The following is a 14876-nucleotide window of genomic DNA, read 5'->3' on the forward strand; positions in this document are numbered from 1 at the left end:
GGGAGGAAACCAGCAACGGAGGCGAACGGAGGATACAGAAGACATTTATTCAAAGTCCAGGTACAGACTGGCCACCTGCCTCTACAGCGAACACAGGGCTACAGAGAAGGGGGGAGCTGGTTATAAAACGGTCTTCGTCGGTTCTCTCCGCATCGCGAGCCGGCGGGACGGCGATGGAACGTGCGTGGGGTCCCTGCGGCCGCGCGGTCAATACTGAGCCTGGAACTGCCGCTAGCAAAATATACATCTGCGTCTCCATAAAAAACCGCGTCGCTGCCCCTCGTGCCTCACAACAGGTATAAAAAATTATAAATATTTACACCCTCGTTACACTCTCCTTTACGGAAAGGGGGGAATCCCGGGAGCCCCCGGGACAGGCCGCGCAGGGGCGGGGGAAGAGCACAGCGAAGTGGAGACCAGCGCCTGCCTTCCGGGTCCCAGCATCAGAGACAGGCAAAGGACAGAAATGAGACTTTGGTCCAAAATTTGAAGGAAAAAAACCCTGAAGAAGTTTGAGAGCAAGTTTTGTAGGCGACTGCAGGTGAAGGCGTGGTGTAAGGCAACCGGAGGCGATGCCAGAGGCGGCGGCACGCCCGCCCCTTCCCTGAAGCTCGGGGCCAAGATCGGACCAGGGCTCCCTGTGCCTGACCCGCCGGGCGGCCCCGCCTGCTCTCTGGAAACTGGGTCCCGCCTGTGACTTAATAACAAGAAATAAAATAAAACAGCGTACAAGGTAATACCACGAGAAAGTTTAGATTACACTCATACCATTGTATCATCTTGCTATAAAAAGTTACTTAAAACTATTTCTTTTGCATATAAATGAAAAAAAGATTAGAATATTTGGTCAACTGGAAATATTGCTAGGCTGCAAAGTATATAATACAGAGATTATGACGAACAGCCCCGCAGCTGACAGCAGCGGCGGGCACCCTGGGCCAGCGCCTGGGGGGAGCGGAAGGTCCTGGGGGCAGGGCGGGCAAAATCACATCACTTGATTAGAGGGCCGGGGGTTGGGGTGTCGCCCGCAGCCTGCCACACCCCAGGCACATGATCCTGCAGGAGCCTCTGAAGTGTGACCCCTGCCCCTTGGGTCCCCAGGACACCCAGGGTGGGTGTGTGGCCGCAGGAAGGCAGTTTTTTTTTTTTTTTAAGGCACAAGGAAGCCGAGTCGTGGTCGGGGGGCCCACCTGTAGGCCCCACGCCCGACAGGCCCCCACCAAGGCACGGCCCGAGGGTCTGGCCCCGGGTGTGGAGGGCCGGGAGCTCCCGCTGCCACAGTCACCAAGAGCCTGAGCTGTCACCCGTCACCACAAGGTTAGCAAGGTGAACTAGATTTAATTTTTTTAAAAACAGGTAAACTGATTTCTCTTTAAAAAAATAAAATCTCTGGTCTGTTAAGGTCACTTCAGCTGCTTTTTAAAGTGGCTTTTCTCTGGAATGATGGAAGTTGTCGCTAGGGGGCCCGGCCGTGGGGGGCCCGTGCCCCTAGATGGTGGACTTGGAGAAGGAGACCCGCAGGTGGTGGCTCTCCCCGAGGTCGTGGTTGTGCAGGTCGATGAGGGCCTGGACCGCCTCCTCCACGGAGCCCATCTGGATCAGTGCCATCTTGCGGTCCTTCCTGCAAGACACGGGGTCAGGCCGGCCGCAGGGCCGCTCCGGAGAGCCGGGCGCCACCAGCCTCATACTCACTGGAAGAACTTGAATCCTTTGACAACGCCCCCGTTGCTAGAGAAGAGGACCTTGAGATCTTCCTCGGACACTGAGGGCCTGTGGGAGGAGAGAGGCATGAGCCCAAGGCTTTCTCCAGACTACAGATCTTAGAGCGGCTAGGGAAGGTATGGGGGCCTTTTACGGGCCCAGAAACGGGGCATCAAACCATGTCCATAATGGTCTGAAGCAGCTTCTAACGAAACCAGGCATCTACAGGTTTGCAGAAACACAACACCAGCTTCCTCCATTATTAGTATTATTTTTTTGCGACGGAGTCTCATTCCGTCACCAGGCTGGAACGCAGTGGTGCGATCTCAGCAATTCTCCTGCCTCAGCCTCCCGAGTAGCTAGGACTACGGGCATTCGCCACCACGCCCAGCTTATTTTTTTTTATTTTTTTAGGAGAGACGGGGTTTAACCATGTTGGCCAGGATGGTCTCAATCAATCTCTTGACCTTGTGAATCGCCCACCTCAGCCTCCCAAAGTGCTGGGATTACAGACGTAAGCCACCACACCCGGCCTAATTTTTTTAGGAGGCAGGATCTCACTCACACAGGCTGGAGTTCAGCGACACCTTCACAGGCCACTGCACCCTTGACCTCATCAGGACTAGTGATCTACCCACCTCAGCCTCCCAAAGTGCTGGGATTCCAGGCATAAGCCACAGTGCCTGGCCTAATTTTTCTTTTTGTAGGGATGGGGGTCTCACTACGTTGCCCAGGCTGGTCTCAAACCCCTGGCTGAAGAAATCCCACCTTGGCCTCCTAAAATACTGTTATTACAGGCCCTGACCACTTTGCCAGGCCCCTTGTAACATGTTAAATATAAAAGGGCTTACTACAGGTTGAACGGTACTTCTGACACGCTTGGGGTCGGATGTACTTCAATTTCCTAATATTTGCATTATACATTTTTTAGAGACAGGGTCACCCAGCCTGGAGTGCAGCGGTATCATCACGGCTCACGGCAACCTCAACCTCCTGAGCTCCAAGTGAACTCTGCCACCTCAGCCTCCCAAACAGCTGGGACCTGAGATTTACACCACCACTTCTGGCTAATTTCAACCAATTCTTCTTGTAGAGACAGAGGTCTCACTTTACTGCTCAGGCCAGTCTTGAACTCTTGGGTTCAAGCGATCCCCTGCACGGCTTCCACAGGTCTGGAATTGTACAGGTATGCATTATATATTCTCACAGCAGAGCACCATCTCCCTAAGCCAAAAATCCCAAATCCCCAGTGCTCCAATGATCCTCTTTTGAGCATCCCTCAGCTCAGGCTTCAGGCCTTAGAGTACTTCGTTTGGGATGAGGTACCCAACGTGCACTCCGGAAACCCCGAAGTCCAGGCACTGACCCAGCAAGACAGCCAAGCAGAGCCCCCGCACGCACCCAGCCCCGGCACTCACGGGATGTTGGAGAGGTGCAGGGTGGCCGAGGGCGGGAATATGTTCTGGAAGTTCTTGGAGCCTGGCTTCTTGAAGCGGTGCAGGGGCGAGTTGCCGTAGTCCTTGGTCAGGCCCTGGTCCTCCTGGCCCTCGCGGGGAAGCTGCACATTCTGGTGCTTGGAGAGCGTGATGCGGATGGGCTTCCCATGCAGCTTGTGCCCGTTCAGGTGGCTCATGGCTGGGGGCAGCAGCACCCACGTGACCAAGCGCCCGAGAGGGAGTGCGGCCCGAGGCCCCCACCCCGCCCCCTCCCCGGGGCACCCCGGCCTCTTACCCAGCTGGGCCTGGTTGCCGTCCGCCATCTGCACCAGGGCATTCTCCTTCTTATTGAACAGGATCTTTACGCGCTGCACGTCGCCGTAGACGCCTTCAAAAGCCCAGGGACAGGGCCTGAGTCACCTGCTGCCTGCCCCTCCCGTGTCCCCGTGAGCCCCGAGATCCCACGCACCCCCACAAGGCCCGGCTCAGCCCGGCCGGGTTTGCTTTATCGGCCACTGCGGAGCTGTGTCTCGCAGCCACAGGGACGCTAACGGGAGCAGCTCCGTTGAGCAAAGTCATAGCATCCAGGACAGGTAGGCTGCCAGCGGGTGGCCACGGGAGCATGCCACCGACAGGTCTAGCTCTCTGAAAAGCATGCAGGGCGATAAACCATGCGTACGTATCTACGGGACCAAATAAAATACGCACACCGAAAGCAAACCATAAAACGAGGCAGATGCCACGGTGGCAGCACCAGAGTGCCAAACCGCAAACTCGTAATAGGTCTCAGGGCATAAACATAATCTCAATTAAATGAAAACAAGGTAATAAAAGTGTGAATGATAACATACCGAAAAGAATAAAGAGGCTTTGGGGTGTGACTCTCTTTAGAGACAGCAGAGCAAGGCAGCGGAGGGACAGGGGAGAGGGAGAGGTCAAGGGGGGCGAGTTGCCAATCGTCCACACGAGGAAGACAGTCCCCGCAGGCGTGCAGTGGTTGATGGATGATGAAGTTGTCAGGATGTTAATATTCAAGGGCAGGTTGGTTTCCGGAGAGCAGGGTTTGAGGGGGAATTTTTGTTTTTTTATTTGTTTTATGTTTTTGTTTTGTTTCAAGCAACAACAGGAAGCAGAAGTACCGTGCAGTCAGTTGGCAAAGAAATTCCGGATCAGGGCAAGAAAAAAAATTGGGAAAGGGGAAGGGGAGAAAAGAAAAAAAAGTAGCAAAAAAACACAGGTCAGTAAATACATAAGAAAATCAGGCAGCGTTCCACCAGCCACACTCCACACACATTCCAGTTACAGCTTTACCGCGAGGGGCGCACGCTAAGAAAAGCACCTTCACTCACACGCCGGCGGAGACGGCACTGCCGAGGGGCTCCCAGAAGCCAGACCCAACCACGCCCCCCAGGAGGCCGGGCCAGCGCAGGCGCAGCTCCGCCCTGGCCACCTCCGCCAGGCCCCGCAGCAGCGCTGTCTCCCGCAGCCGTGGCATGTGTCTCTAACGACGATCACAAAGGCGTGAAGGAGATCGAGTCTGTTAGTGCACGGCCTTGCTATGGGTCCTCTAGCTCAGGAGGAGCTGGAGGGACCGTGCCGGGCTCGTGGTGACAGGCAGAGGCAGGGAGTGCGTCCCGTGCCCCCGCGAGGGCGGGCCAGGGTGGGCACTGCCTGAGGAAGTCACAGGAGGTGCTAGAATAACAGAACAGCCCGAAATGCTGCTTCCGTGGGGATCCCAGCCATTAGGAGTTAGGTATTTTGAGCCTCGCTTCACCCCAGCTCTCCCCGAGGGGAATTTAACCATTCTGACAAGTGACAGATCCAGGAGTTAAGTGACAGGTCCACACCCCACACGCCAACCCTGCGTGCCCGCCGGCCAGCAGAACAGCCTGCTGGGGCTTTCAAATGTGCACCTGCTCAGCTCCAAGTAATTTAGAACGCCTTTGGGAAACAAAACTATTTCCTTCTGCATATCGCGGAATTGAAAGCGCAAACCAAGATGTTAACGAAGGAAAACGGGAAAACTCAAAGCCATCTTGGGAGAGGAGGTGTGGTCAGCGCCGTAGCAGAGGGGCTGCGGGAGCGGAGGCGCAGAAACGGCGAGGCGGCGCCGCTCCAGGACCCGAGACCGCGCACAACACCCCGCTCGCTCTTCCGGGAACAGCGTGGAGGAAGCCCACGTACCTCCGGGTTGAGGTTGCTGACCAGCAGCACGGAATTTCCTGCCCCGGCCAGGCCCGGAATGGCGATCCGGCCCGCCGCCGCCGCCGCTGCCGCTGCCGAGGGGATGGCCAGGGGGGCCAGGGCTCCGTGGACGTTGGGAACGGAAAGGCCTGGAAAGACGGGAGGCGAGATGAGCAGCGGCGCCCCCCACCACCACGGAGCGGGAGAGGCAGACACTCCCATCCTCATGCACCAAGGAGCCGCGCGGGAAGTGGCCCGGGCTCCGGCCCTGCCCCGGGTGCCTGCGGGGTCACCCGACCCCCGCACAGCCACCAGCTGGCTCCTGCACCAGCGCCCGCCTCTCTCTCGCGCAGCACCGGCCACGCCGGGCTCGGGCTCCTGCGCATGCGCCCACAGCACAGCAAAGCTCCGGCTCCGCCAGCACAGACGCGGCGGGACCACCGCGCATGCGTGCCCACGCCTCCATGCAGACAAGGCTGCGGGGCGCGCGCGCTGCTCCGTCCACGGCCAGCACTTGGCGGCCCGGTCCCAGAGGGGAAGCAGGAGGGCGGCCAGCACACACGTCCCGCCGCCGGCCATGCTCCTCAGCCTCGGGCCACGCGCTTACCAGGCCACTCAAATTCAACTACTAGGGACACATCCCTCCAACCACTGGCCGTCCTCGCGCTCGCCCGCAGGTGCTTGAAGGGAACCAGACCACAAAGACTGCGCGGTTAGCGGCTCCGGCTGGCGCCGTCCGCACGCGGGCCTCCGCGGCCCTGTCCTACCACTGCCCTGTCCGAGCCTGCTCTGCGGACGCGGCGTCCCCTCTCCCGGGAAGGGCCCCTGACCTGGCACTCGAGTGCCCGGTCCGCCAGGCTGCCGCCGTGGACGCGGAGCCGCCCGGGAAGGTGGTGTGGGCATGCAGTCGCTGGGGAACCAAGACCAAGCGTTTGAATACCTGCGGCTTGAGGAATGGCAAAGGTGGGAGGGAAACCAGCTCCTGCATACGGAGAGGCTGAGATTATACCAGGTGCACCTAGAAATAAATGAGACACTAATCATCGCACCCACCACCTCCACCGCGAGCGGGCACTGTGCTGGGGACGGGCCCCAACCCGGCTGGCGGGCGGCCCCGGCAGAGCCTTCGCGGGCAGATCCGCCGCTCTAGGGGGGCCAGGGTCCCGACAAGGGGGCACTGGACCGTGCTGTGCTGGCCGTGCAGAGAGCAGCAGGCGTATCTCCCTGGTGCAGGGCCGGGCCCGTGCCGCGGGGGCTCCACACCGAGCGACCTTTACAGAGCACTCCGCACACCTGGCGCCGCGTCGGGCAGCCTCTTACCGAAGGCCGCGGCCATGGTCTGGTCCAGCGAGGGCTGGCTGTCCCCGGAGGGCAGGTCCGGGCGCGTGTAGTCCCGGCTCTTGTCGTTGTTGTACTTGACGTTGAGGCTGGTGAGCTTGGAGAAGTCGATGCGCAGCGTGCAGCAGGCGTTGTAGATGTTCTGCCCGTCCAGAGACTGAGGGCAGAGGCAGTGTGAGCCACAGCGGGCCAGGGCCAGGGCGGGCGCCGTCCCGGGAGCCCCACTCACCAGCTTGGCGTGCTGGGCGCTCACAGGGTCCGCGTACTGCAACAGGGCCTGGAACTGGTTGTTCTTGGTGAAGGTGATGATCTTCAACACCGTGCCGAACTTGGAGAAAATCTGCAGGGGCCCGGGCCACACCATGAGCTCCAGCCCCGCCCGGCCCATCCCACACTGCCCCTACAGTGACCGGGCCACCTCACCTGGTGCAGCACGTCCAGGGTCACCGGGTAGAAGAGGTTCTCCACGATGATCCTCAGCACGGGGCTCTGCCCAGCCATCACCATCCCTGCATCCACAGCCGCCGCCGAGGCAGCCAAGGCCAGGTTCCCCGACTGGACCGAGTTCACGGCCTGCAGGGCCGCCTGGGCGCGCTGTGGGAGGAACTGCCGTGAGTCCCTGGCCCCCACGGCCCAGCCTACCCCCGAGGTCCCGGGCTGGTGGGGTCTGCCGCGGCCACGCACCGCCTGGTTGGGAGAGCTGTCAGTCTTCAGCTCCTTGTGATTGGAGAACTGGATGTAGATGGGCTGGCCGCGCAGCACGGGGGTCACAGAGGTGTAGTAGTTCACCATGGTGTTGGCAGCCTCCTCCGTGTTCATCTCGATGAAGGCCTGGGGGGGGACGCAGTGAGCACCGGACCCTCCTCGCCCCCCCGCCTGCGCCCCACCAGTGGTGCCCCAGGGCTCAGGTACCTGGTTTTTCCCCTTCAACATCAGGAGATTTGTGACCTTCCCGAAGGGCAGCCCTAGGGAAATGACCTCCCCTTCGGTGACGTCGATGGGGAGCTTCCGAATGTGGATCACTCTGGAGGGGACGCCGGCACTTCTGCTGTCGCCTTTGAACTTCTTGCTGTCATTTCCATTTGCTGAAAACGGGGTGCCGTGAGACGCAGGCACCAAGTCGCGGGAGTGACCCCTGCAGAGGTCCCCACTGCCCCCCCCCAGAGCCCTGCCTGCTACACAGCCCAATTCCGAGCCCCAGGAGGCTGTGTGAGCCAGCAGCACAAGGCCGAGGCCGGCATGGTCAGGACTCCTGCTCCTTCCTGGCAACACCCCACAGGTCCAAGTGCCAGCCTGGACCACCCAGCGCCTCCCCGGAATTCTCTGCAGCAGAGAACTTCACACCAGACCTGCAGTGGGGACACAGCCCTCTGCAGTTACAGATGGAAGGGAGAGTCCCAGAACAAGAACGTAACCTTGTTCCGGAGAAAAGACACCCACAGGCCTTGCCCTGGGACAAGTCAGGACGTTACCTGCAGACGCGGAGTTGCTGCTCATGATAAACGGTCCGTTGGTGACACAAGTAGAGAAAAGCTCGTCAGATCCCCGCTGCAAAAGAAGGGTCGAGGGTGAGCTGCACTTCCCACCAGGCCAGACATCCCCCACCCCCCACCCACACTTCCATGGCAGGGCACCTCCCAGCGCAGACCCAGGCTGTGTCCAGAAACACCCCCAGCCCACAGACAGGCACAGCACCCCACAGTCCCACAATCCCAAGACATCACTCCTTTCTCCAAATTCTGGAAGCCCTGGGACACTCAGTACAGCGCGGGGAGGGTCTCAGCTACTGAAAGCACGGAGTACACCACCCCACGGCCTCACTGAGCTGCCAGCCACCCTGGGCGCAAGGCCCGGGGCCTCGGCCACCCGTCAGGAGGAGGGGACCCGCTCCACGGAGCCAACCTCCCCAGCAGCAAAAGGCAGGCCCCCACATGGCAGGATGGGCAGCTGTCCTCATTCCTGGCGGCCTCGCAGGAGCCTCTCCTGTTCCAGCCACCTAGGGAAACCGGACCCCCGCCTCAGCACGCTCGAGGACTAGACGCCGCCTCCCCGCGCAGTGATCTGGTGTTTTGGCCATGACGGGGGCCAGGGGGAGCTCCACAGTGGCCCCGTAACTTCTGACCTGACCATATTCTCTCCAAACGCCAACCGTTCACTTGTCATTTCTAACTGAATCAGCTCCTAAGAAGAATTACACTAGACTGATCCTAGGCTCAGGAGGGCGGACAGCCCCGCCTGCTGCAAGGACTAAAGACACACACGTTTATTCAAAAAGTGAAATCGGAGCAGACGCTGGTTACCGCCCTTAGTTACACAGAAAACAAAGCTCGGGTTTGAGGACCTTGGAGCTCAGGCGCTTGGCCTGCAAAGCTGGCCTGAGGGCAGCACCCAGGCCCCCCAGGACAAGGCCATCCTGGTGAACAGAGGAGCCGCCTCCATCTCCCGAATCAGGTGTCAGGCCAAGAGCCTGCCCCCACCTGCTGAGGGGCCCAGGGCCATGGCATCAGGAGGAACCAGTGGACGTCCTGCCCTGCCCCAGACAGCCTCAGCTCCACACGCCCTCATGCCTGGTTGACGAACTGCCCCCGAGTTGCCCTCCCCACACCTGCCTCTGGATGGTCTTCTCTTAAGGCTACCTCCCTCCACCCACGCTCAGCTCCAGTCCTGCCCTGGCCCCCAACGGGGCTCTTCTGTGGCCGTGGCTCAAGAACAACTCTTGGAAGGAAGGCTCCACGAGAGCCTGCAGAGCCCCCAGTACCTGCCCAAAGGGGACGGAAAGGCCTGATGACGAGACCCGTAACTGCTGTCCTGAGCCCCCAGGCCGTCACCAAACACGCAATCAAGAAGCCACAGAGCTGGAACCAGAATCGCTCAGGCCCCGGGGCCCTGCACCCACCCAAATGACGCCGTCAGTCCCCCAGGCTTCAGGGTCAAAGAATGAACCGTGTCCAGTGTCAGGGCAGCCCTGACGTTCCAGCCTAACACAAGCCAAATGCTGAAAACACACGCTGGAGTCCTCTCCTTGCCGTCTGTGAGCACGAGGTGGGGCTGTGCAGTCACAGGAGAAGGGGTCAAGGGGTCAGAGCCAGCGGCCTCAGGTGGAAACCATGCCATCGGAAAACACAGGTGTGCCAGGACAGGGAGGCAGGGTGCACTGAGACGCAGACACAGAGCCTCCACTGCCACCCCCACAGGAAGTCGCTTCTGCCTCCCCAGCTCAGAGGCTGGGGGAGCCCAGAAGCCGACTGTCTAGGACACCAGGGCTGGTCCTCCTCGAGCTGGACAGTGGCCAGGCGCCCATGCGGTTCCCATGTGCCGGCTGCACAGACCTTAAAAAGGGCATCTTGGACCCTGTTTTTCCCTGGAGTGGCAGGCGGGACTGAGTTTTCTGAGCGGATTCTTGGCCGCCTGCCTGAGCCCTAATCTCATTCCCATGGGCCAGTGGCCTGGCATGCATACAACCGTCTGTGGCAAACTCCACGCCTGCCTGGGCGCCCCGGCAGAATGGGAGATACCTGGAGGCTCCACAGGGCAGCAACCAGGAGACAGGAGCTGGGCCGGCGCTGGTGAGGCCCCCACTGCCTTCACAGCCAGGCCACCAGGCACCCCAGGAGGGTCCCTTCAGGGCACTGTCCTGAAGCACATGGAATGACAGGACTTCCCAGTCTGCAGCTGGGGCCCCGGGCCCTCAGGGACTTTCCACACTCAACAGGAGCTTGCTCTTTCCTGGGCTGAACGACAACGTGGCCAGGTGTGCACCCAGGTCAGCCGAGGCCTCCCTGGTAGTAGTGGGGGTGATCGCCTGGGTGTGGACTCAGCCCCGCCCACCTACCAGGGCCTGCACCCAGCCTTGTGGCAGACACTCCTCCCCGCCCCAGAGCCCGAAGGCCTCCATCCTGTCCAGGCTGGGCTTCAACGTCCCCACCCAGCCAACAAACCCCCTAGGAACACAAGGGGAGGGCTCCAGGACCGCTCGAGGGAAGCCGAGGGAAGCTCTGGCAGGAAAGCGGCCCCACAGAAGCAGGGAAGAGGACTGCCTGCAAGCCAGACACATCCAGGGATTGTGGCAAGTGCTTTAGATGAAAGTCCTCTCCCTCCTCCCACACTGAACAAACAGGTTTTATCTGCAGGAAGATCGGGACAGGCAGCGTGTAAAGACAGCAGTCCACTTGGAAAACCGAAACCTGGCCCAGGCACGACCGCTGACTGACCAGAAACCAGCCGGCGGCTTGCTCAGAACACCACCACCGTGGGCTTGCCCTGCAGGACACTCTTGGGGGACAAGCTCCAAAGTCGGGAGCCCCCTCAACCCACAACAACCAGCAGAATCGTTAACCACCTACCCCAGGCCAAGGCAGGACCAGAGGTCCGCCCGAGAACTGCTGGCCTCCCCAGGACCTTCCTCTCAGGGTCTGACCCCCTTTCCTCACATGCTCAGCCCTGGCCTCACCTCCATGGGGAAGCAGCGCCCCTTCCTTCTGGCCCTGGTTGCGAGATTCAGATACCAAGGCTGCAGTACCTCCATTGTCTCTCACCCCAAACATTTGATAGTTTGCCGTTGTGCTACCCAGACGACGTCAAAAGATACTTAATGTCAGCCAGGTGTGGTGGCTCACGCCTGTAATCCCAGCACTACAGGAGGCTGAGGCTGGCAGATCATCTGAAGTCAGAAGTTCTAGACCAGCCTGGCCAACATGCTGAAACTCCATCTACTAACAAAATATATAAAAATTAGCTGGGTATGGGGGCGGGGTGCCTGTAATCCCACCTACTCTGGAGGTTGAGGCAGGAGAATCACTTGAACCCAGGAGGTGGAGGTTGCAGTGAGCAGAGACCACGCCACTGCACTCCAGCCTGTGTAAGAGAAAGAGAATCCATCCCCCCAAAAAATAATACTTAATGTCAAAAACAACCACTAAATGCCCCTCCTAGGCACTCGAACACACCAGGGTCTGCCCAGTCCCCTCCACAGCCAGATAGCTCGTTTCCCATCAAAACCAAGCCTCTCCCTGGCAACCACGACATGAGAGATCCCACTTAATGGCACAACTTCAGACTTTACGGGGCAGGAGAGGTTCCAAAGGCAGGCCTGGGGCAGGCAGAGCCCCTGTGGATGAGGGCAGTAGCTTTAGAGCGGCTCAGATTCTTCTGAGGAGTGGCCACCACATCCAAGCCACCCAAAACTCAGGGCACCCAGAACCCAGGGCTCAAACCCTACTACCCAACTCCAGATTGCAGGCCAAGGCAGTGTGCCCTTAGGAACGGAAAGGCGCTCTCTGGGCAGTGCAGCAGAGCTGGCGGGATGGCCCCAGGGTCAGCGCAAGGTCAGGGGAGCATAAGCAAGAAGCGAAGCTGAGAAGTGCCTACCTTTGTACCAACTGCTATATCTGGGACAATGCTGTTGAGAGAGAAAAAGGAGACAATGTTAGCCAGGAGTGCCACTCAGCAGGCCGGGGGCCGGCTGTCCCCGCAGCTCCCTCTGGCTGCCTGAGGCCCCACTACAAAAAGCTCAGAAGGGCAGGGAAGTGAACTGTCCACTTGCCTGCAACTTGAAAAAGGGCCACCATTGACCTTTGGCACGCCTCCCTCCCGGCAGGACCCCAGGCCCCGGGTCCCGAGACAAAAACACTTTCTTGGGGCCAGGCGAGGGGGCTAACGCCAGTAATCCCAGCACTTTTGGAGGCCACGGCAGGCGGATCACCTGAGGCTGGGAGTTCGAGACCAGCCTGAACACGGAGAAACCCAGTCTCTACCAAAAATACAAAATTATCCGGGTGTGGTGGCACATGCCAATAATCTCGCCATTGAACACTCCAGCCTGGGCACCAAGAGAGAAACTCTGTCTCCAAAAAACACAAAGCCACCCCTCTTGGAAGCCCCAAGGGACGCTAGATGGCAATGTGCGAGCTCAGAGCTATCATGGAAACGCCGGGGAGAGGCTAAAGCCGGCAAACCCAGGCCTGGGCCGGAGTTTCCGCCCGGGCGGGGGTGGCCCCCGACAGAGTGCCTCTCGGCAGAGAGGAGCCAGATCCACCGAACAGGGCGGGTGGCGGCCGTGGAAACCGTCAGTAAAAATTAACAGACAGACCAGAACACGGCCTCGGTTACTGATCAACCCGAGCCCCGCCCGACCCGACTCTCCCTCCTCAGGACACCCCGCGGGGAAGGTGGAAGGAAGCCGGGCAGCCCGGGGCCCTCCCTTCAGCCCCGGCCAGCTCCTGATCCAACCGAGAGCTCCCAGCGGCTTCCGCGGGGCCCCTGCACCTCCCGAGGGGGCCTCAGTGACTCGGATCGTCGGTCCGGAGGCGCAGCCCCGAGCCTCCCGCCTCCCGCCAGGAGCGTGCGACCCCCAAGCCCGCGGGGCCGGGCCCCAAAGCGGGGAACCCTCGTCTCGCCGTGGGCAAGACCCACCTGCTCCGACGGGTCCCAAGGAGGCCAGACCCGCTCTAGGGCTGCGCCTCTGCACCAGGACACAAAGGACCACACGGACCCGTTCCCAGCGCGCTTTAAACAGCGACTGAGCCGAACAAACACTTCCCGGAAGAGCGGGAAGAAGTCGAAGTATCCATCGTCAGCCTCTCCCGCTCCAGTCCCAGGGAGGACCCCGCGCAGAACGCGCTCGGCGGGATATGGGCTTGGGGGGGCTCCCGCCACTCCCGGGGCAAGGCCCGCCCGCACCGCCGCCCGGAGGGACCCGGCCCAAGAGCGGGAAGACCCCTCCCCAGGACAGCTTCCGCCGCGCCTTCCTCCCGGTCGCCGCGCGCAGGCAGCGAGTCCCTGGAGAGGCCCCTCCGACCCCGAGGCGGAGGACAGACCCCCGGGGCGGCCGCCTTTCTCCCGACATCACCGAAGCCCCACGGCCGCGGAGAGAGCCGCAAGGGGGGCAGGGCGGGGAACGCACAGGGTTCGGCCCGCCGCGAGGCCGCGGCGCCGGCTTTCCCTCCCGGCAGCCGCCCCAGCCCCGCCCGCGCTTCCGGGGCTGCGCCAAGGGCAGAACACGGGCGGCGGGAAAGGCGCGCGCCCCCGACGGCTGCCGCGCACGCGCGCTGAGGCCAGCGAGGACGCGCGTCGGTCTACGCAGGCGCACGAGGGGCGCGGACGGGAGGCGGGAAGGGCCATCCAGGCGCGCGAGGGCCGGACGGGAAGCGGGAAGGGGCGCGCGCCGCCGAGGCGGGGCAAACGCGAAGCGCCGGAGCCGCGCGCGGAGGGGGAGGGGCGCGGGTTGCCGCGTGCGCTCGGGACCGGGCGTGCGGGGGGCGGAAGCGGGCCGGGAGTGAGACGGGGACGCGGCCAAACCCCCAGGAAGCCCTCAGCCCACCCTGCGCCCGCGCCCGCCACGCGGAGGGGGAGGGGAACGCCCGCAGCCCCCTCCTGCCCGGGCGGCGCCGCGATCGGCTCCGGGGAGGCCGGCGCGGCGACCGGGACAGGGCTGCGGCGCGGAGAGGGCGGCGGGGCGCGGGGCGAGGTGCGACTCACCCGTCCATGGCACACAGAGCAGACCCGCGGGGGACGGAGTGGAGGCGCCGGAATAGCAGGAACCGACCCAACGGCTCCGAGTTATAGACTCACAAAATGGCGGAGACGCCCGCACACGTCCCCCGCGCGCGCTGCCCATTGGCTCCCGTCGCAGCCCAGGGGCGGGGAGAGCCCCGCGAGCCCCCGCCAGCGTCTCCCAATGGCCAGAAGACCGCTGGGGGGCGGGACCCAGGGAAATCGCAGGCGCCTATTGGGGGAGGCGATCATTCGTCAAGGCCGAAGACGGAAACGGCTTGTGGAGTCGGGGGAACGCGAGGAAGGTGGGAGCACGTGGCTGCGTCTCAGCCAGTCAGCGAGCCGTCGTCTGGCGCGTGGCCTTTTGGGAGACGCCATCTTGAGAGTGGGTACGTGGCGAGTCAGGCGGCGGGAAGCGGGCTTGGCACAGGCTGCCGCCATATTGCAAGTGGGCAGGAGCCGCCCGCCTGGGCCTTGAGGGCAAAGGGAGTCGCGTCGCCATCTTGGAGTCGGGCAGGAAACCCGCAGGGCTCCATATTGCTTGTGGGCACGTGGCCAAAAAGTCCGATTCAAACTAAGCGCTCGCATCTAGGTGATCGCTTGCGTAGGGGAAAACCGCGTCGCGTTCCTGACACGCAAGGGCTGTTTCCACAGTGGCCACGGAGACTGCGGGCACGACATGATCCGGGATCATCCCGGATCGTCCATTGTTCGTCCTGGAACAGC

At 61.6% G+C, this 14876-nt stretch overlaps 1 protein-coding gene across 1 annotated transcript; it reads right to left on the bottom strand.

Moving 5' to 3' along the window:
• Positions 1 to 28: 28 nt before the first annotated feature.
• On the bottom strand, positions 29 to 14232 carry PTBP1 (polypyrimidine tract binding protein 1). Its single transcript, XM_064371204.1, has 15 exons — positions 14136 to 14232; positions 12027 to 12057; positions 8132 to 8207; positions 7572 to 7744; positions 7344 to 7490; positions 7083 to 7253; positions 6889 to 6999; positions 6642 to 6816; positions 6262 to 6339; positions 5322 to 5470; positions 3989 to 4022; positions 3433 to 3525; positions 3120 to 3336; positions 1693 to 1770; positions 29 to 1621 (listed from the first exon to the last, which is right to left on the bottom strand). Exons 1-15 carry the CDS (start codon positions 14141 to 14143, stop codon positions 1489 to 1491), a joined length of 1674 nt encoding a protein of 557 aa, XP_064227274.1. The 5' UTR covers positions 14144 to 14232; the 3' UTR covers positions 29 to 1488.
• Positions 14233 to 14876: the final 644 nt, after the last annotated feature.

Source organism: Aotus nancymaae, unplaced genomic scaffold (genome assembly GCF_030222135.1).
Source record: "Aotus nancymaae isolate 86718 unplaced genomic scaffold, 86718_ANA_hifiasm-v0.15.2.pri h1tg000124l, whole genome shotgun sequence".
Taxonomy (NCBI): domain Eukaryota; kingdom Metazoa; phylum Chordata; class Mammalia; order Primates; family Aotidae; genus Aotus; species Aotus nancymaae.